Source organism: Chaetura pelagica, unplaced genomic scaffold (assembly GCF_000747805.2).
Source record: "Chaetura pelagica isolate M959 unplaced genomic scaffold, ChaPel_1.0 scaffold269, whole genome shotgun sequence".
Classification (NCBI taxonomy): domain Eukaryota; kingdom Metazoa; phylum Chordata; class Aves; order Apodiformes; family Apodidae; genus Chaetura; species Chaetura pelagica.
Window position 1 is genome coordinate 244,860 of NW_009954705.1, and position 24,070 is coordinate 268,929.

The following is a 24,070-nucleotide window of genomic DNA, read 5'->3' on the forward strand; positions in this document are numbered from 1 at the left end:
ATTTTTTCAGAGACCCTCTCTAGATCTGAATTAAAGTCACACAAACTTCTTACTGGCCAATTCCCATTGCTTAAAAATGACCACTTCCATACTGCTCCATCTCATCAGTGTCTACTACACTCAGGAAATTAGACATGATGTTTTCCCACTATCTTTCGTTGTTTTATAAATCAGACTCCATTGGGACTGTGTGGCAGAGGGGACTGCATTATTACATGACACTTAAATTTAGTGCTTCTTCCTCCATAGAGCAGGAAAGAAACCACCACCCAAGTTTCTTTCCAGCATACAAAACCGCTTCCAAGAAATAGAAGAGTTCTACCAGCAGCAGGGGACATGCAGCTGATGGAATGCTCACCTTGAAGATGTACACACTCTACTGCTGCACTGTAGAACAGGAAGAACTGAAATGTCAAACTTTGTTAGCCTGTTACAATCAGCTTTGCAAACACTCTCACTTGTCTGAGGTATAGGAGGAATACCTCTCTACAGTCCTCCTTTACTCCTCCAGCACAGCCTCACTTTATAATAGTTACACAGTAGAAGAATCAATTATATAAACTGGCTCACCACTGCAGCTTGTTTTTGCTTTAATATCACACTATTTCCCCTACTTACCTGTAATCTCTATAAACATGAAAGCAAAGTTAACAGACTAGGTCAAGTTTCACAGACTTTGTGCCCCTTTTGTTACCAGTAGTCCCAGAGTTTCTTACCTGCAACAAATGACTGCTTTACAGGAGAGTGCCAAGTCCAGAAAGCTCTGCCTGACTTCAAATGAAAGGGCATACTTCAGTGTGTGGCCATCAATAATCAGAGCAATATCATTTTCCTTGCCCAGTGACTCCCCCAAGCTGGTACAATGTTGAGTCAGTGAGGCTCTTGTTGCCTGAAGGATAAACAGAAAGAAATCATGTTTCTTCTAAGAACAGTGCATCCAAACATCAGCAAGGCATCTCCGGACTACACAATGGAGCACAGTATACGTGCACCCAAACTGGTACTGACATGAGTTAGTGTTTTAACAGGACCTTGTACAGGTACATTAATTTGGGTCACAAATGAGCAAAATCTGCATTAGCTTGCCTAGAAGGGCATATCTTGTTCCAGTGCAGACTCTGTCTGTCATCTCCACTACATTCCCCTGCATGATGTATGTGCCTACAGTAGTTGGGATACATCCTCTTCAACTGCAGGGCAGGTATAACCTAATGCCTTTCATGGCTTCTGACACCATTCAAAGTATTACTATCTATTAAAACAGTATTGCCTACCCCAAAAATATTTTCACTGACAGCTGCTGCTGGTAAAAAAATAAATCAAGCGTTCATGTTTCATTGTCACCCCAAATATTTCAACCATCCTTCTGCAGTGAAATTCATAGAATCATAGAATCTTAGGGGTTGGAAGGGACCTCGAAAGATCATCTAGTCCAAGCCCCCTGCCAAAGCAGGGTCACCTAGAGTACATCACACAGGAACACATCCAGGTGGGTTTTGAATGTCTCCAGTGAGGGAGACTCCACAACCTCCCTGGGCAGTCTGTTCCAGTGCTCTGTCACTCTCACAGTAAAAAATTTTTTTCGGTATTCACCTTGAACCTCCTATGCTCCAATTTGCACCCATTACCCCTTGTCCTATCACTGGTCATCACTGAGAAAAGCCTAACTCCATCTGCCTGACACTCACCCCTTACGTATTTGTAAACATTGCTTAAAAAAACATCATGCTTAAAGCAATCTGTTCGACTCCCAGGCAGGTTAGTATAGCCATCAGTTCCAGCTGAGTTAACCACCACTTAATATTTCAAGAAGTTGCTCGTGCTCTGAAGCGTACACCTCAGTACCAGTGAAACCCTGGGTTTAGGTGAAAAACAATCCCTAACTGCTGGATTATATAATTTCTCAGTTTTTCCCCTTTGTTCAAAAAACAGTATCAGTGGCACAGACAAAAATAACTGCTGTTATAGCAAATCCTCATCCAGATCCCAGTCTAGCATTATCTCCACTCTTAAACCAACCAAAAAAGAAAATGCACTCCTGCTCTTCCTAATTGCAAAACTTTGAATTAACTGTGCTCAAGTGCTACACATCCTTCTGCTTATTGATCTTTAAAGACACTTGCTTTGCAATCTCTTTGCATTTGTCTAAACAAAATATTTTTTGCCTTCATATAAAAAAGAAATAAAACACTATAATGGAGCTATAACTGTCAGAAATGAACACACTATACTTCATTGCAACCCATTAATTGTTTTATAGGTCCAGATTTTTCTAGAAGACTGCAAAGTGACAAATTGTTGCCAAGTGCTGCATTTCCTACTTGCTCCAGTTTACCAGACAGGTGTTTAAAAAAAACCCAAAACTAAGGTAGGTAAAGTAGTTACTCTGGACAACACACCTGCTGGTCCTGAAGAACAAGTTACCTCATTGAAGACCAGCACTGATGAGGAGTCTGGATTTCTCTCTACATTCAACTGAGTTAGGATCTTTTGCACATAGTTGGGGAAACCAAAGATATACAGAAACATGCATATGTGAACCCCCTTACAAAGATGGCAAAAGTAGTATTTAAAGCTCATCTCTTTCATGTCAAAGACATGTGAGCTAAAAAGCTCAGGTTCCATATCGTACTACTAAAATAGTGGAAACGTTTACATTCCTAAAATACTTGATCTTTCCAGCATTCATCATGAAGGAAAGAGATGTGAAAAAACAACACTAAGAGCTTCCTAGTACCACATCTTAATTTCTTGATATAAGCTTTCACAAGCTGTTTTTGCACTTTCCTTAAAGAACAGAAAGAACTCCTCTGACCTGGGTGCTTGGAGGGCTGTTTTTCACTTTCCCCCACCCCTCAGTCTTCACCACCTCTGCAGCATTTTGTCTTTTCTTAAACACATGTTCTCAGAGGTGCTGCTATCTTGACTGAGGGGTCCAGCTGTGCCCTGGCTGTGTCTGGTACAGGGCAGCCCTGGCTTCTCCCCACCAATGCCCCCGCAGCTCCCAGCACCTTCCTGTGGACACCCAGAATAGGGAACCAGATGGGCACTACTACAATGCTCAGAGAAGCTGAGGTAAATTAACTATGTCAAACTGCTGGAGACTGAGAGCTACTCCACACCCTTCAGGACAAAGAACCATATGCAGTGCTTCTAGATTACAGTGGAAAACCTCACCCATTCCTCCTCCCACTCCCCTTTTTTCCCCCCTTATTGCTACAGTTCAGTAAAGTCAAACTGTCAAACTAACCTAAGTTACTTCATGCTTGCTAGAAGCCAAGTGCCAACACAATTATGGCTGCTCAAAAGGCACACAGAAAAGTTTTAAGGTATCCTGACTGCAGCCATCAGCAACCACAACCAGTCCAAATGTCACTTACATCACAGTAACAGCAGGATCGCTCCAAATACTTTGGACTTTGACCATTCCAATAACCAGCAACACATCCCCCTTTTAAGGAGATACATTTTTTTTGACAGATTCCTACTACAGGATTACATAAATGATCTTTAGATGTCTGTGTTCATAAGGACAAGGTAAATTATCTTTTTATTTCCAGCTCAAAGAAGAATCATGTTGTTTCAGAAAAACAGCTTCCCAAGTTTAATAATTTAAAAAATGTTTTCTATGTGCATTACAGAGTGAACTTAAATCTGTTTTCTGTCAAGACAGCCACCACAGTACATACCAAGAAGCAAGACTGACTGTACTGTGGTGGTTAGAGGCTACTTATTTTTTCTGGCCTTGAATCATGCTTCTTGTACAAAACTCAAGAAGTATGCTGAAGTCTGAAATGTATGGCAAAATTGCTAAACATGGCAGCACTTCCAGCCATCTGCTGCATAAAGTTCTGAAGTTTGACTAAATCAGTTTTACACAAACAAAGCCAGTAATATAAGAAGTCAAAAATAGCCACAGTCAAACCAGACCATGTCTGCAGCCAAAAGCAACCAGTTGGGAATGAGTGCAAGAATGCAACAAGCATATACCAGCACTCCCAGAAAAGCCTCTGGGCCCCACAGCTGGCAGCTCAAGGACCTACTGACACAGGTGCAGGGTCTGTTACGGCAGAGCTCTTAATTCCCAGTTACCATTATCAAATGTGGGAAGCAGATCAAAAAGTTAACAAGGGGAGAGGGGTCACATCTCCTCTAGAGTAAAGTAGGATGCAGAAAAGCATGTAGGTAAGGAGGAAATCCCAAGAAACATTGGAGATTTAATGAATTTTGGGTGGTGAAAAAGTTGAGAACATGACAGCAGTCAAAACATCGTTACTAAGCTGAAAGACCAGGTAGCCAGAATGACTGAGCTTTCCTGGGACAAGTAGGTGGAAGTAGACACTTGCACAGAAAGGGGAAGAAAAAAAAAAAGAGGGAGAAGCTGCTCTGTAATTTATTTTCTCTCACCCCACTCACTGGTATGGTAGTCAAAACAAACTCATTGAATCACTAAGAAACTAGCCCCAAACTGGAGGTAAATCTACAGAATAATTTAGTAAGTATGACAGAGTGCACAATCCAGCCATTTCAGACACATACTACATTTTCACCTTCTTCATTGTAAGAGTGCATCATTCTCTGCTTCCCCATTAAGATGCAAGGGATTAGATTTATTACTTCATGGTATGCTTTATTTGCACTGTACTTGAAAAAGTTAACACAAAGTAGATCATAGAACGGTTTGCGTTGGAAGGGACCTTAAAGAACAACTAGTTCCAACCCTTCTGCATGGGCAGGGTCAAATCCTACTAGAGGTTGCTCAGAGCCCAAATCCAAGCTGGCCTTGGAACATTTCCAGGGATGGGGCTTCCACAACTTCCCTGGGCAAACTGTTCCAGTGTCTCACCACCATCACATTAAAGTATTCCCTCCTAATGTCTAACTTAAATCTCTCCTCTTCAATTTTTGATCCATTACCTCTTGTTCTCTCACTACAAGCCCTTGCAAAAAGTCCCTCCCTTCTCTAAGATGAACAGCCCCAACTCTCTCAGCCTGTCCTCACAGAAGAGTTGCATCTGTGGCCCTCCTGTGGACTTGCTCCAGGAGCTCCATGTCCTTCTTATGTTGAAGGCTCCAGAATTGGACACAGTATTCCAGGTGGGGTCTCCAAGAGTGAAATAAAGGGAGAGAATCACCTCCTTTGACCTGCTGGCCACACATCTTGTCATGCAGCCCAGGACAGTGCTGACTTTCTGCAAGTGCACATTGCCAGGTCATGTTCTGCTTCTCGTCCACCGTTACTCCCAAGTCCTTTTCCTCCAAACTGTTCTTCAATCCATTCTCCACCCAGCCTGTATCTGTTCTTGGGATTGCCAAGACAGATGACTATGCTTAAAGCACTACATGGAAAACAAGGGTCTCTCTTGGGAGAAGAAAGTTGTTTCATCTACCTTCAACACTACTGTGTAGTGACAACAGTCACAGAAATCTCAAGAATGGTGTAAGGAATACAGTTTGGACATATCATGAGTAACAGAATTTTAACACAAGAATCATTGCCCTTTTTCTTTGCTGCTTCTATCTTGCTTAAACCTTTTTCTTCCTCTCAAATGCAGGATTACCCCCTCTTCCCTCTTGAGTCCACTCAGAGGATTAAAAGCTTCTACAACTATTTGAAACCAAGGGAGGCAGCATCTCTCCTTATTCACTGTCTAGCCCTTCTAGCACTTAAGAGGAAAGACCTTCACTTTCTTGTTGCTTCTCCATCTGACCCAAAGGAAGGTAAAGGACAAGGGCCCAAAACAAACCCCTCCTGCAGAGGTAGACAAGAACCTGAGGGAAGTTCAGGAGGGTTATTCAATTTGTTGCCCAGAAGAAAACGTCACTCAGAAACAAAGACTTATAAAATCTGACAGTTCTCATAAGATTAATCTCTCCATAGTACATATTGGTGGTTATGCATAAGCCTCATGCAATTCATGTCCTGGTCACTGAACTTACTCATCTTACATATAAGATGTCACAGAATTAGTAACAGGGTTAACAATACCTGGAAAAGCTACAAATCATATATTAGAAATCAGGCATCTCACTTAAAAAGCATTTTAAAAGCATTTCATAAAGCTCTCATTATGTTCTTCCACAGGCACAGCTGATGTACAGATGAATAATAATTAGTGCATTTCTCCTGTATAAGTTATTTCCTGTTTCTTCCAACTACTTACAAATACTATGTCTTAAAAAGAAACCAAACTATTGCTCCTGTAGGCCAGTGCAATTAAGCAAAAGAAACTAGCTCCAAATCTCACTGGGTATATGAAAACACTTCCTAAATAAGCAGATGAACAAACATTTTGAAACCATGGGGAACTACACCCTTCCATGGGCAACTCATTACTGATAACTAGAGTAGAAATCTTTACTTTGATACCTAAGCATTTACTGTGTTAGACATCAAGGGATAGGTTTCTTTTTTGAGTCACATCAAGCAAGAATAAATCAATCCTTTACTAGAACAAGCACAATGGAACAGAAATCAATGGTAAGGAAGTATAGTATCTACTTTAGCCAGATACTAAGAAAGTCTCTGTATAAACACAGACCTGTGGAATATCCCTGCCATTTTTACTGAGTGCCCATCAGGAGTAAATGGAAAGTCTGTCAGAAGTTCTGATGAAAATGAAATATTAAAGAAAAGAATATCACAGGCACCCATTTATCCATAATAAACCTGTTTTTACCTCCCTCAAGGTTTCATTTAGACATACAGAGCATCCAGCTACTCTGGGGAAATCCTGGAGAGGTACCTACCAATCAGACCTTATTGTACTGGCATATCAGATAAGTTCCCACCCAATATTAAAAACACAGGTACAGTTTGCCTTAAAGGTCACAAGGTGAATCAACTGAGAAGTCTGTTGGTGTAGTGGTCCTGATTCAGTGGGCTATTCAAATAAACACAGACACTTCATTAGGCAGTAGAACATGGGCACATGTTTAAGCTGTCTATTCAGTCAGAGCAACATTATCAGTTTAATTAGAGCTTCATAAGGGTTTAAGAATCCATTAATACAAGACCAGCAAGTGAATCAAAGCACAAACATTATAATGCAAACAGCTAATTGCAGAGCTCAAACTGAGGAAGCTAAGGAAATGAGCTTTTCATTTCTTTTGTATTCTACTCATGCACATTTGACATAGTTGTGGGAGTTGATTCTAAAAATATCAATTCTGACTCACAGAAATGCATTTAAGGGTTAATGTTGTTATGGTCTCTATGCTTGAGTTAAATTCTAGACATGGTGGTATTTTCCATAACAAACCTACCTCACCTGCTCTTCCTGTTTGTTTTCTCATTTCCAATTTAACAAGTCACAATCCCAAAGGCAAACCCTGAGCAGAGGATTTACTTGCATGACTGTCTTAAAACCAGTTCTCAGATTTTATTGTTCTGTGTGGGCATAGTTTCCATCCAGAACATGGAGTCACTTTATTAGTACACTATTATAAATCTCCATAGCGGAGTGTAATTTGTTGACAGGGAGAAAATGAAAACATCCTGAAGCAGCATTTGTGTGGTCTTTCTCTGGACTGCACTCTCAGGGTCTTAAACAAACCTTTTAATAGCATGTTTGTACATTCTCACTTCCTAAAGCCTCAGAAAATCACCCTGCTACGCCCAGCTTTGTATTTAAGAAACAAAACTGACAAGCAAATTTCCCAGGCTATGATTTTGTAGTTTAACAGAGCAAATACTAATAATATGCTTACATATATGCTTACAGTGTATTTGAAATTAAGTGTGAACAGAGTTAAATAGAGCTCTGCTGACTTCACTGAAAATAAGAGTTGTCTCCTCATACTGTAATAAAAAACTTAGAAACATTATCACAAGTATATAACAAGACAATAAACAGAAGATTGTGTGCCTTTGACTGTGGCACTTTGGTTAGGTAAGGGGGGGTGTTTGTTTTGGGGGTATTTTTCTGTTTTTCTGTTTCTGGTTATTTTTTTTAAAACAGCAGCACACCATACAGCCCACTCATCCTCATGAGAGCTTGTGAAGTTTGCATATTACTGCAAGAAATGTTGCTATGTGGGGCAACTTGGTATCCACCACAAAACAACAGTACCAGACACTTCCTAAGGCAAAAAAAAGATAATTCAGATTTGTAAAAAGCTGGAGTGCAAAAGACTTTGGCAGGCTAACAGCCAATTCCCTAAATCTAAACTTGCAAACAAGCTGATAACCAGAGAAGAACTGGAGAATTGCTGTTAGATCATCAGCGCCAAACCTCGTCTTCCCCTTCCACCCCTGATTTCCTTTGGAAAGACTCACAAAGTCACTGAGATAATAGTAGGAGAAAAAAAAATGAAGCCACATTCGTGCAGCAACCTCCCTCATGTTTCATTCAAAGCATAGAGTGGTATGTGGCCCACAAGGCAGAAGGTTTTGGGAAGACAACTAAACAGCAAGTAGCAGCACATAGACAAGAAAGCCTCTTTAGCTGAAGGAAATTACTCACACCTGGATCTGAACCTCTGAGACACAGCCATTAAGCCTAAATCAGCCTTACATTCTCACCTTCGTGGACATCTACATTTCACACACCCTTCTTGCATGGCCTTTCCTCCAACCTATTTTACCTATCCAAGAATTTACTTTTTATAGCTTCTGCTATTTCCTTCCTACATGTGGATAATGTGAATAATCACATGCAACAATTCTTCTACTGTGCTAAAAAAAGAGGTTTCAAGTAAAATACCAGTCATGCCCCCTACCTCCCCAGTGTGAAATGAAAAACGTTCCAAGGAGGACTTAAAAAAAGTGAAGACTTCACTGCATAACCTCATCCAAGATAACACTTGCCAGCCCTATTTAACAGGAAATTTCCCAATGTATCTTAATTGCAACTTAGAAGCTTTGCCTCATATTTGCTGAAGTGTTTCACTTCAGACCATCTAGTTGCTCTGCCTGAGGGATCTGTAAGGACATTCAGCAGAAGCAAATTTACAGGAGAATAGGGATAATGAACATAAAGGCAAGACAAACTAACATTTAAACATAAGCTGGTGAAACATGATACAAGTATTTAGAGCAACACCTCTTGGGCAGAATAGTCACTGTGCTTTCCACAATAAATAGCACATGTTCAAGTGCTAATTTTGAAACCTCGCCTGAAACAAAGGAAGAAACACCACTTGATTCCCAGAACAGATACTTACTTCTGCCAACCTTCCAAGTTTTGCATGAAGCTCGACTAGGACAGCAAACAACTTCAGTTTTTGAAAGGAGACAAGCAACTTCCAAAGACTCAGTTTTAAGCAAGGGTGCAAAGTACATGGTCTTGTCTTCCCTGTTCAGCTGCATCTGATTTCTTTCAGGCCACTGTCTGAACAAATCACTGGAAGACCTAATCCAAATCACTGGAAACCCCAACAGGCATAAGGAACCTCACAGCTTGGTAGCATCTACCTGCTCATTTGGCTGCTAAGCAATATTCAGCCAAGGATTGTCCCTCCTCAGCTAAAGACTTTCCTGTTTGCAGTCAATTTCCAAAGCAGTTTTTGAATGTACTTCAATTAGAAGCATCTTGAATGTAGTGACCAACAGATTACAAACCTCCACAGTAAGATAAGAATTCAAGGCAAAGTGCTGATGTATATTAACATTCTTCACAAGGAAACCTGAAGCGCTGTGCTCTACATAAGAACTACTTAAGTACTTGTGAAACACGAGTTACCTATAAAATATGATGCATTCATTCCCTAACACCAATACACATTTCTGAAGAACCTTATGATTGCTCAGCATTAAAAAGCTTTGAAAGTCTTCTTAAAAGATTTATTTGTATTTTTTTAAAGATAGTGGATGCTGTGTGGGTCCAGATCTTCTCCCATCATCTCTTGATGAATGAACAATTACTTTTAAGAATTTGCTATTTCTACTGTATATTAGATTAAGATTTGTTGCTAATTCTTCTGTAGCTTTCTGGGGTCTTTGCACAAGAGGTGGCAATGCAAAGGGGCAAGAAAGATACGTGGAATTTCACTTTCAAATACTGCAGCAGCATTCAGATGAGGAGATGTAAGAACGTACAACAGTCAATGTACAAATTCATTCACATACAAAGGATTCAATTCAGGTTGTGACAATATAAGAAGGGTACCGGGAGATTACACAATTATTTTTGTTTCTGAAGTTGTTCTACCATTAAGTGTTTGGCTCTACATACTTTTTTCCTCCTTTTCCTGGAGCTATAGAACTGCAAGGAGTTCTTGCCTCCAGATGTTTCAGACCATGTGTATTGTCATGGTTTGACTATCAGACCCTCTTGCACAACTACAGAGTAGATCAGGCGGGGCACATACTGATTAGATCAGTTTTTGCTGTAGGAAGACTTCCAAGTGTATGTATCATTAGATAAGCTGAATGTTGTTGCATGTCAAGACCAAGTAAGGCAGGAATAGTCCTTTTTTACCTATTCAAATGTGAATGACACAAGATTGCCTGAAATGAGAAGAACCATTCTTCCATAGCTTCTTTTAGAAGAGGTGAGCATAAAAGACTAGAAAAACAGGAACATGGTGTCAGGTGCTCAGACACGTTCTGAGAGTCATGAGAGACTTGAAAGTCTCACAAGACAAACATATCTGAAGGCAGGGCAGTAATATTAGCACCTACGAGCAGCAGAGAAGCCAGGAGGAGAAATCGACTATGATGACTACTAAAAAAGAAGCTTATGCACCAAAGTATCTCAGTAATACATGCAAAGAGACAAACTACACAGCTCCATATGAAAACTCATTACCTTTAGGGGTCTTGTACAACCAAAAGCAGAAGTACTAGCGGTGAAGTGGTTTTAGATTCTAGTTAACTGAAAACAATGCTATGCAGAGATGCCTCTGAACATTACACATTTCTAAAACCCAATTTTAAAGAGTCCATCCATTCCTTAGCCTTACAGGAAAAACAAATCGTAAGGATACTCTCCAGTTCCAATGCCAAGAGAACTTCTGAAAGCTGGAAACTCCAACTGTGAATACCTGGCCACTTCACATTTCAAAAGAAATACTAAAAGCATCTCCCAGTTCAGGAAGCCTCGAGTACGTCAAAACACAGTATTCACGTAAAATTCAATCCGTACACACAAAACGATTCCGCAAAAGGATGATGAGAGAAGGTCAGATCACAGCTGACTACCTTCAATTTACTCAGTTCAGCAAGATCAAAATTTAACAAAAAAAATTTCAAGCTCCTCAATAGCTGTTACTAGGTATTACTGCAGTGCTCAGCCTGTGTCAGGTACTGACTTGAAGAGGTATGTGAGAATACACAATGTGAGCGCTCCAGTAACACTTCACACTAGTAAACACTAACTTGGTCTTGTAAGTCCCAATTACATGACTTGACCACTTTGAAGCAATCGTCCAAAGAAAGACTGAAAGATGTAACAAAGTGTCCCATATTCTCTTGTTAATATGAAATAAGCATGATTTTTACAAAACTTCAGCCTGAACTGGTTTAAGACATTTCATAGAATCATAGAACTCTAGGGGTTGGAAGGGACCTCGAGAGATCATCTAGTCCACCCCCCCTGCCAGAGCAGGGTCACCTAGAGAACATCACACAGGAACGCATCCAGGTGGGTTTCGAATGTCTCCAGTGAAGGAGACTCCACAACCCCCCTGGGCAGCCTGTTCCAGTGCTCTGTCACTCCCTGATTGCTCTAAAAGGAGTGCCAAACTAGCTTAATATTCCCAAAGCTGGGTGAGAACAAGAGCTTGTATGTACAAGAGCTGGAAAAAAGTGTATTCTGAATCCTTTTTTACAAGGTCATGTAGTTATAGGATGAGGGACAACAATTTCAAAACTGAAGGAGAGTAGATTTAGATACCAGGAAGAAATTCTTCACCGTGAGAGCGGTGAGACACTGGAACAAATTGTCCAGAGGAGTTGTGGCTGCTCCCTCCCTGGAAGTGTTCAAGGCCAGGCTGGACGGGGCTTTGAGCAACATGGTCTAGTGTGAGGTGTCCCTGCCCATGCAGGGGGGTTGGAACTAGATGATCTTTAAGATCCCTTCCAATCAAAACCATTCTATGACTCTACAATTTCTTTGGGTACCATACAGAAAACCAGCAGTTTCCAAATAATTCCCAACAGGATTCCTCTTAAAGCCCCTGGAAGCTTAAATTTAACTGAGCGGTATAAGCTGGAAATTTTTCCAAAATATGTTATTATGCTCATCGTCTGCCTTTCCATGAAAGTCTGTGGAAGCTGATCAAGCAACAGCTGCATTTATCTTTTTAAAGTATTTAATAAGGTCAGATACCACAATTACACACAAACAGCCCCAGCAGTGTCATCTGTTCACCCAAACTCACTTTTGAATAAGCTTACCATGATATTTAAAGAACCACAACATACGAAATATTAGGCAAATAGTGTTATAAAGCAAGTGCAAACATCACTAAAAATGTAAGGCAAGACAAGAACCCATTCCTTAAACATGTCAATCAAATGATTGTCACTGCTTCCACACAGCAGTACTTGCTTACTTAAAGCACCATGATTTTCTACTTGATCATCTCCTACTATGCCAAGAAAAATACAGACAACCCAGAGATATTAGATGGCCTCACTCAGATAATTTTCATAGCTTTAAATCTAACTTACACGTGAAATCCCTTCACAGTAAGCTAAGTAATCTAAAACGTGTATATACAAAGGGTCCTTAATCTGCATAGTAAGTCTCAGGTTATCACACACAGACCAAATCTTGCCTTAAAATTAGATAAACAAATCATATCAGTAACTTTTATGCCTCCAGTGGCAGCTGAAAGTCCAGAGGAATTGGACCATCAAGAGCTATAACAAGAGCTGTAGATAATTACTGAAGGATGTTTTCAGTTCTGTAACAAACTGATTATGCAGGAGCTGGGGAACCTGGTAAATAGGGAAGAAAATATACCCTGAAGGCATCTCTGTCCTGTCAGCAGCACATTGATCTCCAAGCATGTTCCACATAGTTTAAAAAGAAAAAATAAAAAGATGTTTTACAAGCTTGCTTTGATCACAAAATTCTCATCTCCAAACACATCAGTAAGATAAATCACCTCAAATAAATACCCTGTATAAAGCACTGCAGGTAGTTCAAGATCACAGTGAAGAACAGCACTGAACAGCTGACCACTTAAAAAGTACATAGTTAAGTATTAAAATCAAATTTAATGCAGAATGCCAGATGGCTGCATGCTAAACTTATGACTCTCAATAAAGAAAAGTAGTGTCTTTATCAAAGAATGTCTGACATCCCCTTGCATAAGCTAAGGCCTCAGGGGGAAGAGGGAGAAGTAGGAGGGAAGAAAGGCCTTTTGCAAACTGAGAGGTAAAACTGATTTGTTCAAGATTTCCCTAACCAGTCATCTCCCATGCTGCAGATTAATATGACAGCAGTATGTGCTGCCAGAAGTGGTGGTCCTAGCATTGTAGCCTTTTTGATTCTTGCAACAGTACTTTTTCCTCATATGAAAGAGAAAGACACTTATTATAGGCGTGGCATCTTCAAAATGCCAATCTTGACTGTAAACTCTCATTAAAATACTTAATTTATTTCTTAAAACTCCAGAAAAGTGACATTTCAACCAAAATAACTGACATCCTGAGTAGTCATCCAGTGCAACACAACTGCCAAAGGCACCATCTTGAAAGCCATGAGCCTTTTGCAACCCTTCTCAGTGGGCAAAGCTTGCAGCATAAGAAACAATTGTAGAAACAGCTGTAGTCAAAAGGGACAATTCATCATCATCAGATGTTCTTCAATTGCTATGAAAGACAATACCACATTTGTTCAGTTTGACATTATTTTTCAGTATTTCTAACTTCAGCAAGAAACACATGTACCCTGGGAAGACCAGAAATTTCAAATAGTATAGTTAAGCCCCTGTTCTCTTCACATTAGGAACAGGATTAAGCTTACTACATGATTTTCATTTACTCCAGAAATGCTCTACATAGGGCAGTTTCTCTATTGCTTTCAATACATATTAGATGTTTGACCACAGACTAGTTTATGGTACACGTAAGACAGTTTGTAACTCCTACTACAGAAAAGGCAAGAAAGAAATGCTTGTTCTGGACACTAACACATCTGTGTAACTATTTAAAACAACTGTACTCTGACAAGAGGAAGGAATCTGTTAGTTTGGCTAACAAACTAGAATGCCTCAGTCTCTTTATATTTTGATATTTTAGCTTTATTAAATTAATTTAACAGAACAGGCTTTTTGTTTTATTTCCTTCTACATTTGTCAAACAAGTCCCAATTGCTTTTTCTCTTTCTAGGATAACAGTCCAGCTTTTCCGGAGCAAGAACAAGCTCTTGTTTAGACCTCCAAGGAGATTATGTTTCTGCTAAGTAATTTCAAAAAGATAAAAGCCAACCTTTCAGCTCACTGGGTAAATCTTAAGATCAAGAAGACACCACAACCTTCCGCTTTAGATCATGAAGACAGATACAGGATTCTGTGTTACAGTGTGTTAACTACATTCTTCTGTGTTTTAACTTGTTAGTACACAGATGCTCACAAATTGTAAGAATTCAGCCAAGAAAACTACACTGGTGTGTGGACATAAAAATCAGCCTGCAATTTACTTCCAGAAAAAAAAAATAATAGTAGTGTTTTCTCATTATATGCATGTAGGGTGCTTTAAAGACCCAGCCCTCAATGAGGGATATCAACTTTTTTGTGTATATATAAAAAGCCAAGTAATATGTATCTTATCACTATTATAGCACCCTAGGTTGATCTATATAAAACATACTCATGCTGATTCAATGAGATTAGAGTAACTTCTCCTGAAAGGGAGACAAAGACCAGCCAACAATGTAAACAAGACTATACCAAAGGGGCTTTATCACTGCTAGCAAGTAAGGAATCCATGTTTATTAGTCTATAGAAGAGTGAACAACAGCCACAACAAAATGCAGACTGGATGGCAGAAGCCATCTTTTCTCCGAAAGAATGCTATATGCAAGAAACACACAGTATTGAGTAGATTGATTTGTACAAGACAGGATTGCTTCAACATGATTTTCTTATACTGCAGTATCTTGCCAGTACAGACACAAGCTCGTTCCAAAAACAGTGTTCACTAGGAAAAAAAATAATTTATTATTCTCAAGTCATAATACATCTGTACCATGAAAAAGTTCTGGTTTTACTTTTTCATGTAAGGTAGCACCAATCTGTAAGACATCAAAATAAAGTTAGGACAATTTTCCTCTCTATAGACTAATAAAATTCAAAAAGGGCTAGAAAAGGCCAGAGCTTCAATTACTTTTAGTCTTCCATTCTCAGTTTCCTCTTCAAAATCCCTCTTGAAAAAAAGACTATTAGCATTTGTGTAGTTAATTGCTCAGTTGCAAGCTAGTGTAAGTAACAGAGGCCATACTGCTGTCAGAGCTCATAGCCAAAGTTATTCCAGTACTTTAGTAAAAGGAAACTGCTTTGAGCATTAAGCCAAAAAGCAAACTATAAACGCAAAGCTACTCAAGACAATCCCACGCATGCAACAAGCCAACCTGTCATATTAGTCTTCCTTTCAAGTGCTTGTGTACAATCAAATCTGTTGTTCAAGTGAGGCTGAGAAAGTTCCAGAGTGGCTGATTAGCACAGGCAAGCCCTGTAATAAAACTGGCTTTTAAGAAGCAAGTTGCTTTTAACTGAAGTTGTTTTCTTAAAGTCTTGGTTTTGATTTAGACACAATACAGGTATTGAACAGAAATATGAGAGAACTTACAGTTTTTTAAATGCCCTTTGAGATTTACTTCTACCTTTAAAGCATGAAGAGCATAAGTTACTCATGCTTCTTGGACTATGTATTTTCCTTCTTACCCATGGTTGACTGTTGACTAGGCAATAAAGTAACACAGAAAAATGCTTTCAGAAGGATCTGATACAAGCTGTACTCCCATGACCTCACCTCTTTCCCAAGTCTTTTGGAAATGGGGAACATGACCATTTGTTGGCTGGTTCCATCCAGCTGGGATTGCTGTAAGGACTCCTGAGCTCATTTACAGTCCCAGAACATCACTTTGACTCATTAATGAATTAGTTCAGGCTTCCTACCCTTCAGCAGATGCCTAAGGGAGTAGGCAGAGTGCAAAAGGCTATTCTCACCACTTAGTTTGTGACCTTAGTCTCATCTGTGTCCTCTCGGGACTTCTAATAAAACAGAGCCCAGCAACCAGACCGCAAGGCAGCATCCTCCTGCCTGAGCTAACCCCTTCGGCAAGCAACAGGCAACACTGACATTAGCAGAGAATGTATAAAAAGCACAAAAAAAACTGAACCACTTAGTGCTACACACATATACAGGAAATAGAGATAGCTATATACTTGTTCAGTTGATAGAGGACTTGTAGCTGAACTACCTACAAAGCATTACACGACTAAACAAAAAAAGCACAGCCAATTACCCAACCACTTTTACGCAAGCCAGTCTGTTGGACCAAGTTACTACTTCTGCTCAAGATGCCAACTCTTCTGCTACAATTTGATGACAAGATTAGTACTACACAGCAATAGTATCAAATAAAACTGTCCAGCTTTAACACTTTAGTCAGAGGAATTCTGAACAGTGGATTTGCTAATAGAGTTCTACCAAGATCAATTCATGCTCGGTGCTATTGCTTATCTTCAAAGTACCAAAAGAAATGCAAATGGTAGAAGTGCATGGCTGGATGCTCCTGAAGAGTCTGAGGCCTTGTGTGGAGTGTGTTAAAAGAAGAAAAAAAAAAACAGGTTTACAAATTGATAATACAAGGCACCGAGGTTTTTCTTGCATTATCAGTCAGTAGCCCAAGGTTATTTTATGTTATGTGACTCCCACAAACAGTGGTACATACTTGGCACAGACTTGACCCCTGGGGAAGTGCGACACGCGTGAAGCAGCACAGGACTCCTGACAGAGCTTCAGAGAGGCACTGCCTGCCTGTGGTCTGGCCTTGCAACATCCTCACCTAGTGTGGAATAGGATACAAGCCACAAGGAGGACAGCTTGGCCACCGGCCTCCTTGCAGATCAAAGGAGGCGAGTGCCTCCATTCAGCTGTTCCCTAGACAGCATTCCTACTTATTTTGTTAACTAAGATTGTTTTTAAAATATACAGTAAAGACTTCAGCATTCCAAGCACCTCCAAGCAGCACAGAAATAAAAAAGGGCCTTTACTAAACAGAGTCCTTTTTAATACTACATAAGATTACATTAGCGGACATAAAAATTACATTTGCCCTTGCCATCATGTCCTGCAATGGTTAGGCAATTTCTTCACTAGCTATGATACACAGTCAGCACTGATATTTCACACAAACTGCAAATTTGAAAACCTACATGTGTTCAGCAGACAATTTAGTGTCTTCATATTTTTATAGCTACCCAGGAGGCAAAAATACCAAGTAGCATGTTTGAGATGGATAGAAGTGAGACATTTGTTTGTTTGAGTGACAGAACAGTTCATCCAAGGACTATTTTGTAAGAGCTGTCCTGATGTCAGATCCTAATGTCAAATTTAAAATCACTTCACACAACCATTTAAGTAATCTTGAAGTTCCAGTACTGATGAGAATCTACAGAGAGCTCTCAAACAGATAATTACTCACTGAGGGAGTGTTAAAATATATAATCTTAACATCATGTAACAATCCATTTCAGCAATTTAATACTTTAGACATAAAACAAAACTCACATAAAGCCTTCTCCCAGCTAAAGTAAATAAATGCTTTACCTGACAAGAATGAGAATTACCTAAAATAATGAAATCTACCACAGCAATTTTTCAGACTGTATGCAAGACCCCAGTGACTCCCAGGGATGCTGAGCCGTCATCTATTGCAGCCTCCCCAGGCTCCAGGCACTGCATGCCTCCAAAGCTGATTCCACTATTTGACAAGGTGATTATGATCACCTACTAAAAAAAAAAATTCAACACAAATGTACAATTTCAAAAGGCAGCACCATAAAGATTTTCAGAGCTCTAATGTCAGTGTAGGGTAACACACAGTTCATAGAATCATAGAATGGTTTGGGTTGAAAGGGACCTTAAAGATCATCTAGTTCCAACCCCCCTGCATGGGCAGGGACACCTCCCCCTAGACCAGGCTGCTCAGAGCCCCATCCAACCTGGCCTTGAACACTTCCAGGGATGGGGCTTCCACAGCTTCCCTCGGCAATCTGTTCCAGTGTCTCATCACCCTCACACTAAAGAATTTCCTTCTCATGTCTAACCTAAATCTCTCCTCTTCCAGCTTTGATCCATTCATTACCCTTTGTCCTCTCACTACAAGCCTTTATAAAAAGTCCCTCCCCAGTTTTCCTGTAGCCCTTTCAGGCACTGGAAGGCCACTTTGAGGTCCCCCCAAGCCTTCTCCAGACTGAACATCCCAAATCTTCTCAGCCTGTAACAACATTCGTAACTCTAAAAATAAAATACTCATTCTTATATTGGCTACTTTTCTGACTACGTGAACTGAAATCCTATCACATGGTAATTAGGGGATTAGCCACAACTACTTCAGACAGAAGCAAGGGCAGAACAGCGTCTTTTGGAAGACATTGGCAGAGCTGAGCCAAAGTCTACCTTTAAATAATATCTATCAGTAATAATTCTGAGGTTGGCCAATGGTCCTCACTGCTGCGAGCTTCCTCCAGGCTGTAGTTAACCTTTGCTCATGAAACATTATACATTTAAAAAATGGTTAATGGAAAAGAATATTATAACTAGTCCTTTGTACATGTGAACCCAAACTCAGGACTTACTGAAGCTGCATTTATGAAGCAGTAGACAAGGTCTTAAAAACCATACTGATGATTTTTCTAGCAAAATGTATTTCTGTTTGATATACTGGAATACAAAAAGGTTTTTTTCCTATTTTAAACCATGCCATTTAGGCTATTTAGTCCTTAAAATATGCAATCTACTTTAGTCCATATTAACACAGGCTTCTGTTAATCACACATATGTAACAAGCTTCCCTTCAATGAAAAACAAATGCTAGGATACTGATGACTGCAATAATGACAGTATGCATATTAACAGCCAAAAATCTCCATAAGGAACCATGCTATTTTTTTGGTAGATGCTGCTGTGACTGAAAACTAGAGGCAATCCAGGACTTGACATTCACTGAGTAGGCAGAATCCAGCAGTTAGTTACCTTGCCTGTGTAGGGATTTAAGTTTCTAATACAGAGACCAAGGCAGTACAAGTAAGACTGCTTCATCTCTTAGAAGGCTAAGAGATGTGCTGAATGCAAGGTTGGTTTTACATGACTACCATTCACTTTCAGATGCATTTTTAAGAATGTTTAGTTTGAGAATTTCCTGTAGGTGACCACCTCAAAAAGTTGTATTGAAGATCTATATTGCTCTTGGGAGATTAATAATTCTATTACACTTTTGTATAACAGCCACAGCAACAACATTTTATTTCCTTGAGCACAGCACTCTCCTAGCAAAATGACAAACAGAAATGACTCATTCTTGGCAAGCATACTTTCTAAACATTTATTTTTTTTACCAGAAAAATCCTTCTGATTTGCAGATTTACTTACTGAAGGTTTATGGGACTCCTAGATGCTGGACAAACGAGTCAAATAATCTGTCACAAAGTCTATTTTATTTGCAACTTCAAGTAGCTACATAATTTCAATTTCTTAGCTTCATATACTTTCATCATATAAAAAAACACCAAACAAAAAAAACAAATAAAAAACAAATAAAACCCAACCCCAAACCTGCTGCCTTTTAGCCCTCTAAAACAAGCACAGTGGATTTCTCCACTATTCTTGACTTCTCCAAAATGCTGTCCACTTACAACACAAATTCCAACAAAACTGCTAATCATCAAATGGTTTGGGTTGGAAGGGACCTTAAAGATCATCTGGTTCCAAACCCCCTGCATGGGCAGGGACACCTTCTACTCCTTCAGTTTGAAAACATCCTATTACTACTTCCCCTTATAATAGGTCCCTCCTTAGCTTTCACTTAGGCACTGGAAGGCTGCTATAAGGTCTTCTTGGAGCCTTCTCTTCAGAACCATAGACAAAACAATATCATCTTCCACATACTCCATACCCTGCCAGACTCTCATATATAATCCATTCTATGTCCCTGTGCAGACTTGTTTATTTAGCCATTGTAGAAGCAAAAGTAACAACAACAAAAAAAATCAAAATTGCCATATATTTGTTGGCAACTGCTATTGGTAGGAATTACTACACTGCATGATGCATAAAGGTCACAGGGCAGCCTTTGTGCAGATTCTGATCCTGTTTGACTACTCCAATGCATTAGATAAGCTCAGGTGCATCTCTGCATGCAAAACCAGCAAAGTTTTAACATTGCTGATCCCAGTCCTAACAACTGTTCTATTCCCGTCTACGGTTCATGCAAATTGACACTTCCCTGACATCCACAGGTAGCCCAGGAAGCAAGAGCAGCTCTGCTGCTACACAGCTCACCATCTGACAGCTTTTAGTTGAATTCAGAAAGAACTGGAAAAAAGCTTATTGACATTCTGTAACAGTTGAGCAGCAGAGACACTGGTACCCACTCAACTAAGAAGATGGACACAACACCTGATTTGCTTTCATCCTAATGGTTTCCTGTTCTTTTACTTTTTTTACTACCTAAGCAAAGAATACAAAAGTACTATGTAAGAAACCCCCAGGCAAACTTCTCTTTTCTAGTCAAATACACACCATTCCCTAAGGTGAACACTAACTTTCAAAGACCTTTTTTTCCAGAGTTTTAAAAACACACCACTTAGTTCCCTATCAGTTTACCCCATGTGCACATCTGAGCTTTTTATTAAAGTTTATCTAATAAATATGATACCCACTTCAATTACTAAAAATAATTTTAATAAGAAAAGTCCATAAAATCATCAAGATCATATTTCTTTTTTAAAATTAAACCACCAGAGTCATTTCCCTAAAGATTTAGTTGTACAATAGATTTATTTTATTAATATTTATTAAACTTATTAACTCTATCTACTGAACTGTAGAGTTTGTCTATCAAACTCTGGATAACTACAAATCCCTTGAGAACTTAATGATATTAAAACTAATATAGACAGAGCAATTAAAGTTTAATAACTTGAAAAGAATGCAGAATTCCTCAAATAAATCAGCTAGTTAATTTTGAACCCCCCTCCCTCACATTATTTACAGATAAACTGGGCAATATTAATTCTATAATAAATACATAAATATTACCATGTCAACCTAGATCTTACAAAGCCCCTTAAATATTAATTTGTTTTATTCATCCACATTTTCCCAGATGTCTACAGACTACTAAACTTCACATGCAGAAGTACATGCTCTACTGACCTTTTTCCCTACTCCAAACACAAAGTTGTTGAAGCCAGAAAGACAACTTTGGTCACCATTAGACACAAATGGTTCCCAGTTGTTCTGTGGAATTCAGTATCTTTTCAGTGAATTCTCTGTTAGCTAAAGGAACTTGACTTAAGACACCAAATTTCTCCATCTCTCAAAACAGATGAAAGCTTCCTTATGATATGTCGGTTTTGTTGGACACAGAAACCAAAGATTTTATGTCCAATACCTGCCTAAGGACTCATCACCATTCCTCAGTCTTTCGGTGCAATGTGGATATTGTTAATCCATTACCAGTATGATCCTGTGCTAAAACACATTTCAACCTTTACCTGTCTCAGGGGTCGCTTTCTCTCTTCTGGAATACCACAGCAGATCACAGTTGAATACTATACATACCAGCCAAAAGAGGAAGCAAGTGCTTAAATGGAGAAGGTCTGCAGGAGCATTAACTCTAACTTACAGGCACTGTAAAATGAGTCAGCAGAAGACTCAAAGTAGAATCCTCCACAGCTGAATAGTTCTTGTCTCAGAGACAAGATTTGCATCCTGGGATTTCTCTGAGAGAGGTCAATGCCCTATGGACACACTTCAAACAAGAGGGACATGCAGACAGACTGAGCTCATGTTAAGGTTACCCTTCTAGGATGAAGAAGTTACTTGTTTTTAATGTTTCAGATAATTAAGAAAAAGTAAAGCCACCTTGAACAATTCTCCTTACCTGACCAGAAAGGAGCACCAAAGGACCCAGACACTGAATCAACACATTAGCAAAATGGACTGGATAACCAGGCTTTCATCTTTTGATTTTTGAGGGCTTTGTTATGTGAATTGTTATACTGGATCACTTAAAATAATTTTTCCATAAAGCCTTTAATCAAAGATCAGCAACTAGTTCCACATGGAAGAGCATATTAAACACTAAGTTCAAGCATAATCAGCTCTAAAAAAAATAATAAATAAATCCATTAACTAGATGAAAGCTATAGCTTTCAGACTTCAAGTTAAGTCTTAAGTCTTGAGACAAACCAGCAAAAGTGTTTGTTATGAAGCACTGCATCACAAGAAAGGCAGTTTCCCTGAGAAAGACTTGAAGTCCACAGCACCTAGATAATAACTATGGTTTAGCTTTTTCAGAACCTCTGTGGATACAACTAGATAGACACAAATCTGGCCGTTCCATGCACATACCCCCTTCTCAGCTGTACACAAAACATGAATATAAAACTCAGCCTTTAAGTGCATACACTGATCCCAAATACTAGTCTACTCACTAGGGAGTATTTAAATCCCATTTCTTAGATTTAGAACTGAAATCCCCTAATTACAAAACAAAGTTTTAACCTCAGAGACATCATATCAGGAGACCAAAAGCAAAGAATAAACCAGGCTTACAGGGCAGGTAAAACCAGGGCTTTACAGCCATCTTCATAGAACAGCTTCCCCAAAACAGGTCTTCAAGAAAGGCAGGAAGACTGCTTGTGCTTAAAAAACCCACACAAACTTGCATTAACAAGGCCTACAATCCCTTCAATTAAAGGAGAGGATTACATATGAAAATGAGTAACTTGAGAGAAAAAAGGAGTTTTCAGTTTTGATATAAAAGACAGATCTGACTTGTTACTACAGATGTGTCCCATTCCCCTAAAATACACATCATCATCACTAGGTGCACAAGTCTTTGGAACCTGATGGGGTCCATCCACAGCTCCTAAGGGAGCTGGCAGATACAGTTGCTAAGCTTCTGCTCATCATATTTGAGAGGTCAGTCTGGTGAGGTTCCCACTGACTGGAAAAAAGGGAACATAGGCCCTATTTTTAAAAAGGGGAAAAGGAAAATCTGGGGAACTATAAGCCAGTCAGTTTGGGTCAACTGCATCCTGGGCTGCATCAAAACAAGTGTGGCCAGCAGGGAAGGGAGGTGATTCTGCTCCTCTGCTCTGGTGAAAACCCACCTGCAATACTGTGTACAGCTCTGTAGCCCTCAGCATGGGAAACACATGGAGCTATTGGAGAGGGTCCAGAGAAGGGCCACCAAGATGATCAGAGGGCTGGAGCACTTCTGCTATGAAGACAGGCTGAGGAACTTGGGGCTGTTCAACCTGGAGAAGGCTCTGGGGAGACCCTATAGCACCTTCCAGTACTTGAAAGGGGCTACAGGAAAGCTGGGGAGGGGCTTTTCATCAGAGAGGGCAGTGACAGGACAAGGGGTAATAAACCAAAACTGAAAGAGGGGAGATTTAGGTTAGATATCAGGAAGAAATTCTTCACCATAAGGGTAGTAAGGCACTGGAACATGTTGCCCGGGGAGGCTGTGGAAGCCCCTCCCTGGAGGTGTTCAAGGCCAAGTTGGACGACATTTTGTGCAGCCTGGTCTAGTGTGAGGGGGGTTGGAACCTGATGATCTTTAAGGTCCCTTCCAACTTTAACCATTCTATGATTCTGTATGCAAAAACTGCATTATGATCACAGGTAGCTTCTCATTTAACAAAAACCTGCTTTCACTTCTTTATGTATCCTTATGCTTTTATGGTGTCTCGTGCTTGTTAGTTAGAGGTCTATCAGTATGCTGCAGAGAATTCCATCTTTAAAACATATATTTCCTTCATCATCCAGCTGATGCCATTGTTACTTACACATCACAAAACCAGTCTGGATAACACTCAGAGAACAGAGAGAAGCCTGCACAGATGTGAAGATCATTAGCAGTTTTAAGAGAAAGAG

At 39.7% G+C, this 24,070-nt stretch overlaps 1 protein-coding gene across 1 annotated transcript in view; it reads right to left on the reverse strand.

Moving 5' to 3' along the window:
* The window catches only part of ATP8A2 (ATPase, aminophospholipid transporter, class I, type 8A, member 2), a 270,225-nt gene that overhangs the window by 194,524 nt on the left and 51,631 nt on the right, over positions 1-24,070 (reverse strand). Inside the window, exon 19 of the mRNA XM_010005627.1 lies at positions 717-889. Coding sequence (XP_010003929.1) covers positions 717-889 — 173 coding nt within the window. The remainder of the gene's footprint in view (positions 1-716; positions 890-24,070) is intronic.